We start from the raw sequence: 13,688 nt of genomic DNA, 5'->3' as shown, positions 1-13,688 counted from the left end.
GGGGGGTGGATGAACAGTGAGCGGTGGAGTTGCCTTTGGATGAATAGGACCCGGTGGTGTGGAGGGCTGGATGAACAGTAGACGGTGGAGGGGTGCCCGTGGAGGGGTGGTTGAACAGTAGCCGGTGGAGTAGCGCGCGGTGGAGGCTGGATGAAGAGGAGCCCGTGGAGGCTGGAGGAGGTCGACGGTAGCCTGTGGAGGCTGGAGGAGGTCGACGGTGGAGATGAACAGTATCCTGTGGAGCCCCGTTTTGCGGTACGCCACACTCCTCCCGATGAACAGGACCCCCGTTTCGACCGTAGGAGGTCCGTTTCATCCGTTTTGCGGTACGCCACACCCCTCTCGATCAACAAGACCCCCGTTTCGACCGTAGGAGGTCTGTTTCGTCCGTTTTGCGGTACGCCACACCCCTCCATATCAACAGGATCACCTTTTCGACCATAGGAGGTCCGTTTTGTTCGTTTTGCGGTACGCCAGACCCCTCCGATGAACAGGATCCCGTTTCGAATGTGGCCGGTCGAACACAAGGTCGTTTCCTCCGTTCTGCGGTACGCTAGGCCTCGTTTCCATCGCCTGTTCCGTCCAAGCCATCCCGATGAACACGACCACGCATTCTGTTCCGACCCAGCCGGTTGGCTCCCACGCGTTCCGTTGCCTCCCGATGAACACGACGCGTTCCGTTGCCTCCCCATGAACACGACGCATTCTGTTGATTCCCCATGAACACGACGACGACGTTATTTCTCCGTTCCGACCCAGCCATGTCAACGAGCCCTCGCCGTACATATGTGCGAGTAGGCGTTCGAGACCCCGCCCGTATGTACACATATGTGGCCGTATTTTCTTTCTTGCACCCTGGCCGCTGTACGTACGTGTACATGCTACGTGCGCGCCTCTACTACGACACGTGCGCGCCTCTACATCCACCAGTATATATGTACATACATGTTCGCGACCAGAATGACAACGCTATGTACGCTTCGACCAGCTGGGTCCCGACTGTCAGGCACTTCCTTGCGTGCGAAGATGTAGCTGGTGGGTCCTCGCAGTCAGGGGGCCGAATCGTTTTTTTTGCCCGGACGCACTTCCTTGCGTGCGAAGGTGTAGCTGGCGGGTCCCAGCAGTCGGGGGGGAAACGTTTTTTTTGTGAAATACGGTGGCCCGTCCGGTGGGTCCCCGTTGTTAGGTGGAAGAATAATTATTTTGTGTGTAATAAGGAGGCACTTCCTTGCCGCGGCCGTGGACCCAGCTGTCAGCGTCTCCACGCACAGTACTCTTCCGATGTAAGTCAGTCGTTGACCACATTGACCACGCCGCGCCAAGAGCACCACGGCGGTGAACGACGGCAAGGCCTAGGAAGGGGACGACACGGAGGCAGGGAAGACTCGGCAGTTGTTTCCCACACGGAGGGGAGTACGACTGTACGAGGGTTTACTGGTTCGTCTGCCGTCGCCAGAGAATAACAACAGGTTTGGGTGAGTAGAGGGATGGCTAGGCCAGCGATGGGAGTACGGTGGGGCGGTGAGGCCTGCACGGCAGCACAGCCGGCCGTGGGGAGGAGGGAGCAGGCAGTCCCGCCGACGCTTGTTTGAGCGGCTGGAGCAAGAAGAGCAGAGATTGAAGAAGCACGACGGCCGTTGGATGGACATCCAACAGTCAGTGCTTGTGCGTCAACCTTTTTTTAGGAAAGCCTCAAATATGTGAAAAATAGCATACAACCCATTTGCCATTATTTCTAATAATTTACAGCCCATTTGCTAATTCTTAAGGTTTTTTTGGAGCCCATATTCTTTTTGTTAGCATTACAGCCCATATTGTGGCCACGGTTAAAAAATTATACGAAATTTTACATATTTTGGTGCGGTCCGAACTGTTTTTAATCCCAAAATTTCGACTCACATTCAAGCTGATTTTATAAATAAATGTATATCAATATAAAATCCAACAAATTCTCCACGCATAAAAATTAATGTAATTTAAAATCTTGAAATGAAAAAAAAGATAGTTGAAATTAATTGCCAGTTTGATGTGTTTTAAAAATGTACAACCCATTTCCCATTACTGATGGGCCATTTTCTCGACCAGCCGAATGAAAGCTCTCCTCGTCTTGAAAGATTTGCAGCCCAACAGGCCTGACAAAGTGACTTACTTAGCAAATCAAAAAAAAAACTGGGTTGTGGCCGTGGACGCAGCTGTCAGCCTCTCCACGTATAGTACTCTTCCGATGGAAGTCGTTCCTTGACCATGATGACCACGCTGCACGGAGAGCACCACGGCGGTGGACGACGACGAGGCCTAGGAAGGGGACGACGCGGAGCCGGGGAAGACGCGGCAGTGGAAGCCCGCGCGGAGAGGAGTATGAGGGTTCACTGGTTCGGTTGCGGTGTGAGGCTGCCGTCGCCGTAGGGCCTGGCCAGCGGTGGGAATAGTAGGGGGCGGTGAGGCCTCTGCGGCAGCACAGCCGGCCACGGGAGGCAGGAGCATGCGGCACGACCGGCGCTGCTTTGGGCGACTGGAGCAAGAAGACTAGAGGTTGAAGAAGCACTATGGCCGTTGGATGGACATCGTATGGTCACTGGAGCTAGAATCGTTCATATTGACTAAGTTGACAAAGCCCTTCGTCCCCGTCAACTTACTAGGCCCACAAGTCAGCCTCCCACCAAGGTGGGTCCCAGCTAGCCGGGGGAGTATTCATTTTTTTGATCATGTAGTTGACACTGTATTTGTGGCAAAGCCACCGTTCATAATTCTTTCATACATGTCACTCATGCATCATTGCACATCCCGGTACACCACTGGATGCATTCATATAGAGTCATATCTTGTTCTAAGTATCGAGTTGTAAGTAAATAAAAGTGTGATGATCATCATTATTAGAGCATTTCCAAGTGAGGAAAGGATGATGGAGACTATGATTCCCCCATAAGTCGGGATGAGACTCCAGATGAAAATAAATAAATAAAAGAGGCCAAAGAAGCCCAAATAAAAAAAGAAAAGAAAAGAGGCCATAAAAAAGAAGGCCCAAAAAATGAGAGAAAAAGAGAGAAGGGCAATGCTACTATCCTTTTACCACACTTGTACTTCAAAGTAGCACCATGATCTTCATGATAGAGAGTCTCCTATGTTGTCACTTTCATATACTAGTGGGAATCTTTCATTAAAGAACTTGGCTTGTATATTCCAATGATGGGCTTCCTCAAAATGCCCTAGGTCTTCGTGAGTAAGCAAGTTGAATGCACACCCACTTAGTTTCTTTTTGAGCTTTCATATACTTATAGCTCTAGTGCATCCGTTGCATGGCAATCCCTACTCACTCACATTGATATCTATTGATGGGCATCTCCATAGCCCGTTGATACGCCTAGTTGATGTGAGACTATCTTCTCCCTTTTTGTCTTCTCCACAACCACCACTCTATTCCACCTATAGTGCTATATCCATGGCTCACGCTCATGTATTGCGTGAAGATTGAAAAAGTTTGAGAACATCAAAAGTATGAAACAATTGCTTGGCTTGTCATCGGGGTTGTGCATGATTTAAATATTTTGTGTGGTGAAGATAGAGCATAGCCAGACTATATGATTTTGTAGGGATAGCTTTCTTTGGCCATGTTATTTTGAGAAGACATGATTGCTTAGTTAGTATGCTTGAAGTGTTATTGTTTTTATGTGAATATTAAGCTTTTGTCTTGAATCTTATGGATCTGAATATTCATGCCACAATTAAGAAGAATTACATTGAAATTATGCCAAGTAGCACTCCGCATCAAAAAATCTGTTTTTATCATTTACCTACTCGAAGACGAGCAGGAATTAAGCTTGGGGATGCTGATACGTCTCCAACGTATCTATAATTTTTGATTGCTCCATGCTATATTATCTACTGTTTGGACAATATTGGGCTTTATTATACACTTTTATATCATTTTTGGGACTAACCTATTAACCCAGAGCCCAGTGCCACTTTCTGTTTTTACCCTGTTTTAGGGTTTCGAGGAAAAGGAAAATCAAACGGAGTCCAATTGACCTGAAACTTCACGGAACTCATTTTTGGAATGAAAGAAGCCCAGAAGACTTGGAGTGCATGTCGGGGGATCTGCGAGGAGGTCACGAGGCAGGGGGCGCGCCCACCCCCTGGGCGCGCCCTCCACCCTCGTGAGCCCCTCGTGGCCCCCCTGATGTACTTCTTCCGCCTATATATCTTCATATACCCTAAAAACATCCGTGAGCACAATAGATCGGGAGTTCCGCCGCCAGAAGTCTCCGTAGCCACCGAAAGCCAATCTAGACCCGTTCCGGCACCCTGCCGAAGGGGACAATCCTTCTCCGGTGGCCATCTTCATCATCTCGGTGCTCTCCATGACGAGGAAGGAGTAGTTCTCCCTCGGGGCTGAGGGTATGTACCAGTAGCTATGTGTTTGATCTCTCTCTCTCTCTCTCTCTCTCTCTCTCTCTCTCTCTCTCGTGTTCTTCAGATGATACGATCTTGATGTATCACGAGCTTTGCTATTATAGTTGGATCTTATGTTTCTCCTCCCCCTCTACTCTCTTGTAATGAATTGAGTTTCCCCTTTGAAGTTATCTTATCGGATCGAGTCTTTAAAGATTTGAGAACACTTGATGTATGCCTTGCGTGGGATACCTGTGGTGACAATGGGGTATTCTATGATCCACTTGATGTATGTTTTGGTGATCAACTTGCGGGTTTCGTGACCTTGGGAACCTATGCATAGGGGTTGGCACACGTTTTTATCGTGATTCTCCGGTAGAAACTTTGGGGCACTCTTTGAGGTCCTTTGTGTTGGTTGAACAGATGAATCTGAGATTGTGTGACGCATATCGTATAATCATACCCACGGATACTTGAGGTGACATTGGAGTATCTAGGTGACATTAGGGTTTTGGTTGATTTGTGTCTTAAGGTGTTATTCTAGTACAAACTCTAGGGCTGTTTGTGACACTTATAGGAATAGCCCAACGCATTGATTGGAAAGAATAACTTTGAGGTGGTTTCGTACCTTAGCATAATCTCTTCGTTCGTTCTCCGCTATTAGTGACTTTGGAGTGACTCTTTGTTGCATGTTGAGTGATAGTTATGTGATCCAATTATGTAAGTATTGTTGAGGGAACTTGCACTAGCGAAAGTATGAACCCTAGGCCTTATTTCCTATCATTGCAATACCGTTTACGCTCACTTTTATCATTAGTTACCTTGCTGTTTTTATAATTTCAGATTACAAATACCTTTATCTACCATCCATATACCACTTGTATCACCATCTCTTCGCCGAACTAGTGCACCTATACAATTTACCATTGTATTGGGTGTGTTGAGGACACAAGAGACTATTTGTTATTTGGTTGCAGGGTTGCTTGAGAGAGACCATCTTCATCCTACGCCTCCTACGGATTGATAAACCTTAGGTCATCCACTTGAGGGAAATTTGCTACTGTCCTACAAACCTCTGCACAAGAAGAAGGTTGTGTAGTAGACATCAAGCTCTTTTCTGGCGCCGTTGCCGGGGACGTGAGTGCTTGAAGGTATATCTTTAGATCTTGCAATCGAGTCTTTTAGTTTCTTGTTTTATCACTAGTTTAGTCTATAAAAGAAAATTACAAAAAAATGGAATTAAGTTTGCCTCATACGCTTCATCTTTTTAATATCTTTCGTGAGTATGATGGAAAGGATAATTGTGCTCAAGTGCTAGAAGAAGAAATCTATAAAAAATTTGGCACTAAATATTTGAATGATGAGCATGATTGCAATGTTAGTATGAATTCCTTGAATATCCATGATGCTAATGATATGCAAAGCCACAAGCTTGGGGAAGCTATGTTTGATGAAGATGATATTTTTTGTCCCCCAAGTTTTGATGAGCAAATTTATTACGAGGAAAGCATGCCTCCTATCTATGATGATTATTGTGATGACACGTATGCTTTAAAGAATAATGATAACCATGAAACTTGTCATCTTGATCTTAATTTTCAATCACATGATAGTTATTTTGTTGAGTTTGCTCCCACTATTATTCATGAGAAGAATTTTTCTTGTGTGGAGAGTAGTAAATTTTCTATGCTTGTAGATCATGAAAAGAATGCTTTATGTGATAGTTATATTGTTGAATTCATTCATGATGCTACTGAAAATTATTATGAGGAAGGAACATATGCTTGTAGGAATTGCAATAATATCAAGTTTCCTCTCTATGTGCTTAAAATTTCGAAGTTATGCTTGTTTTGCCCTCATATGCTAGTTGATTATTGTTCCCATAAGTTGTTTGCTCATAAAATCCCTATGCATAGGAAGTATGGTAGAATTAAATGTGCTAGTCATATTCTTCATGATGCTCTCTTTATGTTTCAATTCTTATCTTTTATGTGAGCATCATTGAAATCATCATGCCTAGCTAGGGGCATTAAACGATAGCGCTTGTTGGGAGACAACTCAACTTTATTTTTATTCCTTGCTTTTTGCTCCTGTTTAGTAATAAATAATTCATCTAGCCTCTATTTAGATGTGGTTTTATGCTTTTAATTAGTGTTTGTGCCAAGTAGAACCTTTGGGAAGACTTGGAGAGAGTCTTGTTGATCATGCTGTAAAAAACAGAAACTTTAGCGCTCACGAGAATTGATCCCATTTTTACTTGGAGAGTGCTATATAGTTAATTCTTTTTGAAGATGATTAATAGATAAATTCTTCAGGTCCAGAAATTTATTTGAGAATTTTATGAGTTCCAGAAGTATACGTTTGATTCATATTACTACATACTGTTCTGTTTTTGACAGATTCTGTTTTTCGTGTGTTGTTTGCTTATTTTGATGAATCTATGGCTAGTAAAAGAGTTTATAAACCATAGAGAAGTTGGAATACATTAGGTTTAACACCAATATAAATAAAGAATGAGTTCATTACAGTACCTTGAAGTGGTGATTTATTTTCTTATACTAATGGAGCTTACGAGTTTTCTGTTAAGTTTTGTGTTGTGAAGTTTTCAAGTTTTGGGTAAGGATTCGATGAACTATGGAATAAAGAGTGGTAAGAGCCTAAGCTTGGGGATGCCCAAGGCACCCCAAGGTAATATTCAAAGAAAACCAAGAGCCTAAGATTGGGGATGCCCCGGAAGGCATCCCCTCTTTCGTCTTCATTCATCGGTAACTTTACTTGGAGCTATATTTTTATTCGCCACATGATATGTGTTTTGCTTGGAGCATCAATTTATTTTGTTAGGATTTGCTTGATGTTATTTAGAACAATGTTTTGCATCTTTTATTTCAATAAAAGTGGCATTGATAGCCTTTACTATGCCTATGTTACAAGTATACATGTTGCTGTTTGAAAACAGAAAGTTTAAGGCTGTTGCAATAATTCCCTAGAAAAGTCAGAATATAATAAAATGTTGAAACCTTTTGAATATTAAGCTTTGATAAATTTACTACAGTGGGAATTTTCTTTCATAATTTTTGGATCTAGGGAAGTATGGATGTTGTTGCATTCTTTACAGACTGTCCTGTTTAGGAAGATTGCTGTTATGTTTGCATTGTTTGCATATGTTTGCTTCTTTAATGATTCTATTTGAGGATAGGACTATTAAATATGCAGAGGCATTTAGTATGCAATGTTGAATAATAATTTTAGTGATTTGCTACAGTAGAGTATGATAAGGTTTTGGCAATGGTTTATACTAACTTATCTCACGAGCCCTTGTTGAGTTTTGTGTGGATGAAGTTTTTGAGATTTAGGGAGACCGTGATATGAGAGGAATTAAGGAGACACAAAAGCTCAAGCTTGGGGATGCCCAAGTCATCCCGAGATAATATTTCAAGAAGTCTCAAGCATCTAAGCTTGGGGATGCCCCGGTTGGCATCTCACCTTTTTTCTTCAACAACTATCGGTTAGTATCGGTTGATCCTAATTTTTTGCTTCTTCACATGATGTTTTCTATTCTTAAATGTCATTTTTTTTGCTTTGCTTGCTGTTTGAATAAAACTAGCGGGTGCACCCGCGCAATTGCGCGGCTAGAGTAGTTTTTGTTGTGTTTTATATTTAGGATAATTGATGTGTTCCATTTGAATATATGGATTTGAACATATAGTGTACGGGATTTCATAGTATATTTTATTCACACCTTATTCATTTTTATAGCCTCATCATTCATATGTATTTTCCAATTTCTCTTTCTACTCTTATTTTTGTTTGGCCTAACATTTTGTTTTTAGTTATTATTGCATTAAATGACCTTCGTTTTGAATTGTTTATAGCAGTTTGAGAAATACTAACAGTTGTTTAATTTCCAGCATGAATATTGGAATGTAATTTTTATATATTTTTCTATGATTCAAAAATGTTTGTTGATTCTTACTAATCTTGCTGATTATCTATAGGTGAAAAATCTATAGATTTAGATCATATGATCCTTTGACGAACGATGTATAAGTTTCATCTATATTTTTTCATGGAAGTATAAGTTCCCTCCTTTTAAGAGCATTTTTTCACCGGCAAAAAAGAGAGCAATTTTCATGGTTTTTGATGTTTGCTCGGATCTATGTATTCGATACGGAGGATTAAATATCATGCATAGCCGATACGGAGAATATAAAAAAAATATGTACCCAATCTTGCATAGCCGATGTATCATGCTTTTTTTTTAGAATTAGCCGATGTATCATGTTGGGTGTCATGCCCAACGTACTTTCCTGCAAGCCCATTAGAGTGAAGATGATTACCACCTCGTACAATTTTTTCTAAGTAAAATAAAACAGCCCATAGTCCCAGTCATGTACATAGAACTCTCTCTCCTTTCCCTGTCAGTAAAAAAAGAACTCTCCTCTCCTCCCGTACTATCCCCACCAGGCTCCTCATACACATCTGCCATTTCTTCCGATTTTCTCTGGCGATGGACGGCGTCGCTGTGCCCCATCAGGAAACTAATCCTCATGCTATCCCAGATCCACATCTCACTTCTTTTCTCCTGATTTTTCTTCCTTGGTGGTGGCGCATGTGGCTGGGTGAGTGCGTGGATCTCGGCGACCTCGTCGACTCTAGCAACGCGGTCATGGAGATGTCCAGGGAGAACGTGGGCTGCACTGCTCAAAGTTGTCAGAGCTGGAGGCCCTGGATGTTGGGGCTGAGGAGGCATCGAGGGAGGTGGCGGAGGAAGAAATATCAGCAAGACGTGAGTATCTTCTGCGAATGGCGGTTAATTCTTGCCCTCCTGCTATCCGGACTTCTACCAAATGTAAGTGTTATTGCAACCATATAAGTATTTTTGAAGTTGAATGATCTAGAAATCAGAATAAGATTTTATCTTTCCATTGCTAAACAACTTTTCGTGTGAAATCAGGAATAATACCACAACTTTCTGCCTGGAGAAGGGCACTTATACTTGTTCTCTGAATTGTGCAGTATAGAATACAGTAAATCACACATATGGATCTTCTTGAATTAAGTCTAACTAAACCTAGCAAGAGACCCTTGCATCTAATTATTTATTGAGAGTAACAAAAAGGAGGTTTAGATGCACTTTTACTGAGCTAGGCAAAAGAATCAGCTTCATGTGAGACATGCATGCGTCTAGCTCCAGGTTAAGTTTTCAATTTCAGTGATTTACGCGCGGCTAGTTTTCTTCTTCCAATTTCTCTTCGTGTACGTACCGGCGCACTTGGCCAGTGCATGGACGTGTTCGTCGCGTTCTCAAGGATGTGGATCCTCGATGACCTTGTCGAGTTCGGCGGAGTGGCCATGGGGAGTAGCAATGAGAACACGGTGGCTACACTGCTCAACTTCTTCATGGCCGACGGCTAGAGGACCATGGCAGATGGGTTGTAGTTTATCCCAGTGGAGGAGGCTATGAGGGAACACTTGCTGATGATGAAGTATTGTATCTAACATCTGTGGAATGCAAAGAGCAGCAGTCAACTGCGAGATGCTGGTCTCCTCATTGTTCTTGCTGTCAGACTACTACTCCATAGTATTTTTAATTTGGTTTTAGCAAGAAATAATTTTTTCAAGGTGCCTTCTGTCTGAAAAAATGCCTTATGGACCGGATTTGATCATATGTATGAATCGGCTTTTTTATTATTTTCTTAAACTGCAAAGGCCTTACCTTTTGTGTATTCACCTTCTTCATCAATTTTGGTATAGGTTGAGCAGAAGCTCGCTTGTTCAATTTTCTCAGGTAACTTGTGGTCACCACATCAAGTAACCATGAAACATATTCGAGTTTCCTGCAAAATTTTAGTGACCTAATAAGCAATTAATGTGATTAGATAGTGGATTTGCTTTGCGGCTAAGTCTAAATGTGAGATCATTTTTTTTTGTCAGAATTGTCGCGCCAGGCAAAGCTATCGGTATGTACGACAGTAGAAAGGTCGGTGATATGCTTACATCCTCTTCTGCAATTATTTAAGTTACAAAAGCAAGGTATGTTACTATGTATTGTGCTAGCCTCATATAGATTTGGCAAAGTATAGTTTCTTGAAATTGTGAAATCAATCCTAATGTCTGAAACTCCGGTCTTGTATTATGTTCCTGTCTATCTGCAGATTTGGCTAAAATAGCATGTTTGTAAAGGAAACTACTTAAAAGAAAGCTATCAATCTGTTTTAGAGTAAGAACATCGCTAACATTCACACCCTTAATCTAATAAGTATCATTCTTATCCAAGTTGATATCAAGTACTCTCACTTATCTTGGTCGATACAAATAGACGGCTATACTATTTATTTCATAAGCTACTAATCTATTAATTATCTAGACAACATCCTTGTTCTCATGGGATTTTCTTTACATAATTCATCTTCATCTTCAAGCATTGTTTTTTCGGCTTTTGCTTTAATCTAAAATTGTCTATAAGATTCTTCCAAATAGTAACATAGACTGTTTCACCCTGTACAATCAAATATTGTTAGTAATTGTTGCCTAATCTGACAGAAAAATTCCAATCAAATATATTAATAAACAGACTTGCTGATTGATCAGTATCATATCTAGGCTAATAAGTTCATCGGTGGTAGGATTGACTGAATCCCACATCCGCATTACTTTTACTTGAATGTTCTAGTTCTGTCCCCTTGTATTTAAGTCGCTCAACTTCTTGTATGCCATAGTGTTTTGCCTTGAAAATTAAGGGAACAATTTGTCAATTGAAGTATTTATGAAGATTCTATCCGGAAAAAAATAATATTGTTAATAACAATTACCCAAACCTGATGATTCTGACCAAAAGTGCTTTGGCGTCACTTCTTCTGACGTCTATTGTTGTAGTTGGGCGTGGCTTCGTCGTGCATTGAGCGTGCTTTGGTGTGACTTCGTCGAACGTCGAGTGAAGCGGCTGGAGGTGGCTTTTTGTGTCTATGTCGAGTCGCCGGGTCGCGTGTGGCATCTTCAAGCCGTCTTGGTTGCCAGACTTCTAATTATTTGGTGTGTGTGCTTCTACAGCCGGCTCTACTTGTTTATATATGGGTGGAGGTGTGTGGGTTGAGGTGGCTGAGACCGTGTGGAACAGCAGATCAGAAACCTGTCTTTTTTGCATGTATTGGTTCCTATTTTGTAACTTTCTCACGCGAGGTCTGGTTAGGTCTAGTCGTTGCCCTTATTTGTTTAGGTTTCCTAGTTGTTTACGTTTGACTTCTATTTTTGCTTCCTTGACATGTTGATGGAAAGTTTTTTTCCTGTGGGCTAGTTAACGTCCGGATGGAACCTACGTGCATGATTTGTACGTGGCATGTCTTACTACTTGTACATGCACATATTTCTACGTAACGTTTTCATCTTTTAATCTCAGCCGTTAAAAGATAAAATAAAGGATCAAGATAATTTAATCTATGTGGACACACGTAATGTCTTGTTTGCCTTTTGTTTTAAGTATATAATAGATACCAAGATCTAGATTATTAAATGTTATAGAGTCTTCACATAGTTGCATAATTATTCGACTACTTATTGATCTTCACTTATATCTCTCGGAGTAGTTTGTCATTTGCTCTAGTGCTTTATTTATATCTTTTAGAGCACGATGGTAGATTTGTTTTATAGAAACAATTGATCTCTCATGCTTCACTTAGATTATTTTGAGAGTCTTAAATAGCATGGTAATTTGCTTACAAAAAATCCTAATATGCTAGGTATACAAAAAGAATAATAAAATTCTCTTATGAGTGTGTTGAATGCTATGAGAAGTTTGATACTTGATAATTGTTTTGAGATATGGAGATGCTGATATTAGAGTCATGCTAGTTGAGTAGTTGTGAATTTGAGAAATACTTGTGTTAAAGTTTGTGATTCCCGTAGCATGTGACGAAGCTATGTACCTAGGGTAGGGTCATGGACCTGTCCAAACTGCCCTACCCAAGGACATCTCTAGAAGAAATCACCTTTCAATCGACTTGGAGGTGTTCCACTCGACAGACTCGAAGACACTCGACCAAGAAGCGGTCACTCGACCAACACCAAACCACTCGACGGCCAGGAGACCTAAAGGCACTCCGCATGCTAATGGTCGGTTATTAAGTAGCCTTTATGGTCATCATATCACTTTATTAGGGGCGTTACCAGTAACGCCCGACCTTAATGTATTTAAAACCCTGCATAACTGAGGACCGGAGGGGTCCGGCGAACTTTATATAAGCCACCCCCCTCCTCAATGTAAAGGGTTCGCACCCCTGTAAACCATACACACGTAATCCAGTCGACCGCCTCCGGGCTCTGAGACGTAGGGCTATTACTTCCTCCGAGAAGGGCCTGAACTCGTAAACCTCGTGTGCTTACAACTTCTCCATAGCTAAGATCTTGCCTCTCCATACTTACCCCCCTACATTACTGTCAGACTTAGAACCACGACAGTTGGCGCCCACCATGGGGCAGGTGTTTTAGCAATTTGTTGGAGGAGTTGCGATCTTTTCCGATCCGAATTATCATGGTTTCCGGTGGAGTTTTGGTGGAGGGCCGCGAGATCCGTCTCGGCGCGCTCACGTTCATCGCCGACGACTCCGCTTGGCTTCAGGAGGCTCCGCTCGACGTGGACGCGCTCCCTGTCCGCGGGGCGACGCACTTTCGCGCGTGCGCCCGCAGCATCCTTTTGCGGCAACCGTCGACCCACTATCGGTCGGCTCCTGTGCTGTCCTCCCTTCCTGTTTCCCGTCGGCGCAAGCGCTCCGGTCGGTCGAGACTTCAGCGGTGGGTGAGACACACGGTGGCATGCCAGTCGGCCACCCCTCAAGTCGCGGCGATCGAGCCCGACGAATCCCTCTACGGCCTGTTCGATCTGTCAACTGGCTCTACAGAGACCGCATCCGAGTGCGACAGCAGTGATCCGGCGGCGGAGGTTCTGATGGTCGATGGACCACCCAGTCCTCCCGGTTTTCCCCGCACCAACGGGGGCGCGGGTGGAGGCGACCCGTCGCGTCCCCATGAGGAATATCTCCCTGAGCCTCTCACTTGCAGAGAGAAGAACTTCGTCGCCGGAACATGGATGCGCTACACACTCCTATCATCGGAGAAACCCCCGAGGCTCGTGCCTTGGAGGACGCGCTCCTGGCAAACTTGGCTGAGCGCACTCGACTGGAGAACCTCCAGCGAGCACTCGACGAGCGTGTGCGACAACGGGTTCCCGAATCCAGTCGACGTCAGCTCTTCCCGCCCCCGCAGGTATATTGATCTCCGATTCAGAACTTAGCAGCTGCGGCCCG

General features: G+C 43.2%; 1 protein-coding gene across 5 annotated transcripts; it reads left to right on the top strand.

Annotated features, from left to right (window-relative positions):
• Positions 1 to 8,804: 8,804 nt before the first annotated feature.
• On the top strand, positions 8,805 to 11,672 carry LOC119268807. 5 transcript variants are annotated; one of them, XM_037550515.1, is made up of 5 exons: positions 8,805 to 9,238; positions 10,144 to 10,177; positions 10,324 to 10,422; positions 10,545 to 10,609; positions 11,266 to 11,672. In XM_037550515.1, the coding sequence occupies exons 1-4, from the start codon at positions 8,897 to 8,899 to the stop codon at positions 10,568 to 10,570; spliced, it is 501 nt and encodes a 166-aa protein (XP_037406412.1). In that variant the 5' UTR covers positions 8,805 to 8,896; the 3' UTR covers positions 10,571 to 10,609; positions 11,266 to 11,672. The 5 variants fall into 5 exon arrangements, 4 of the variants coding, with proteins under 4 accessions (XP_037406412.1, XP_037406409.1, XP_037406411.1 ...); XM_037550512.1 differs by lacking the exon at positions 10,545 to 10,609 and having other exon boundaries at positions 10,324 to 10,369; XM_037550514.1 differs by lacking the exon at positions 10,545 to 10,609.
• Positions 11,673 to 13,688: the final 2,016 nt, after the last annotated feature.

This window comes from Triticum dicoccoides, chromosome 3A, assembly GCF_002162155.2.
Source record: "Triticum dicoccoides isolate Atlit2015 ecotype Zavitan chromosome 3A, WEW_v2.0, whole genome shotgun sequence".
Taxonomy (NCBI): domain Eukaryota; kingdom Viridiplantae; phylum Streptophyta; class Magnoliopsida; order Poales; family Poaceae; genus Triticum; species Triticum dicoccoides.
The sequence above is the reverse complement of the archived record's forward strand: the minus strand, read 5'-3'. Positions and strand labels throughout refer to the sequence as shown.

Excerpts from the sequence above, each read along its gene's own strand:
- LOC119268807 (XM_037550512.1), top strand. The coding sequence starts at position 8,897 with ATGGACGGCGTCGCTGTGCCCCATCAGGAAACTAATCCTCATGCTATC. Across the intron at positions 9,239-10,143 it reads TATCCGGACTTCTACCAAAT|GTTGAGCAGAAGCTCGCTTG; the intron begins GTAAGTGTTATT and ends ATTTTGGTATAG. Across the intron at positions 10,178-10,323 it reads CGCTTGTTCAATTTTCTCAG|AATTGTCGCGCCAGGCAAAG; the intron begins GTAACTTGTGGT and ends TTTTTTTGTCAG.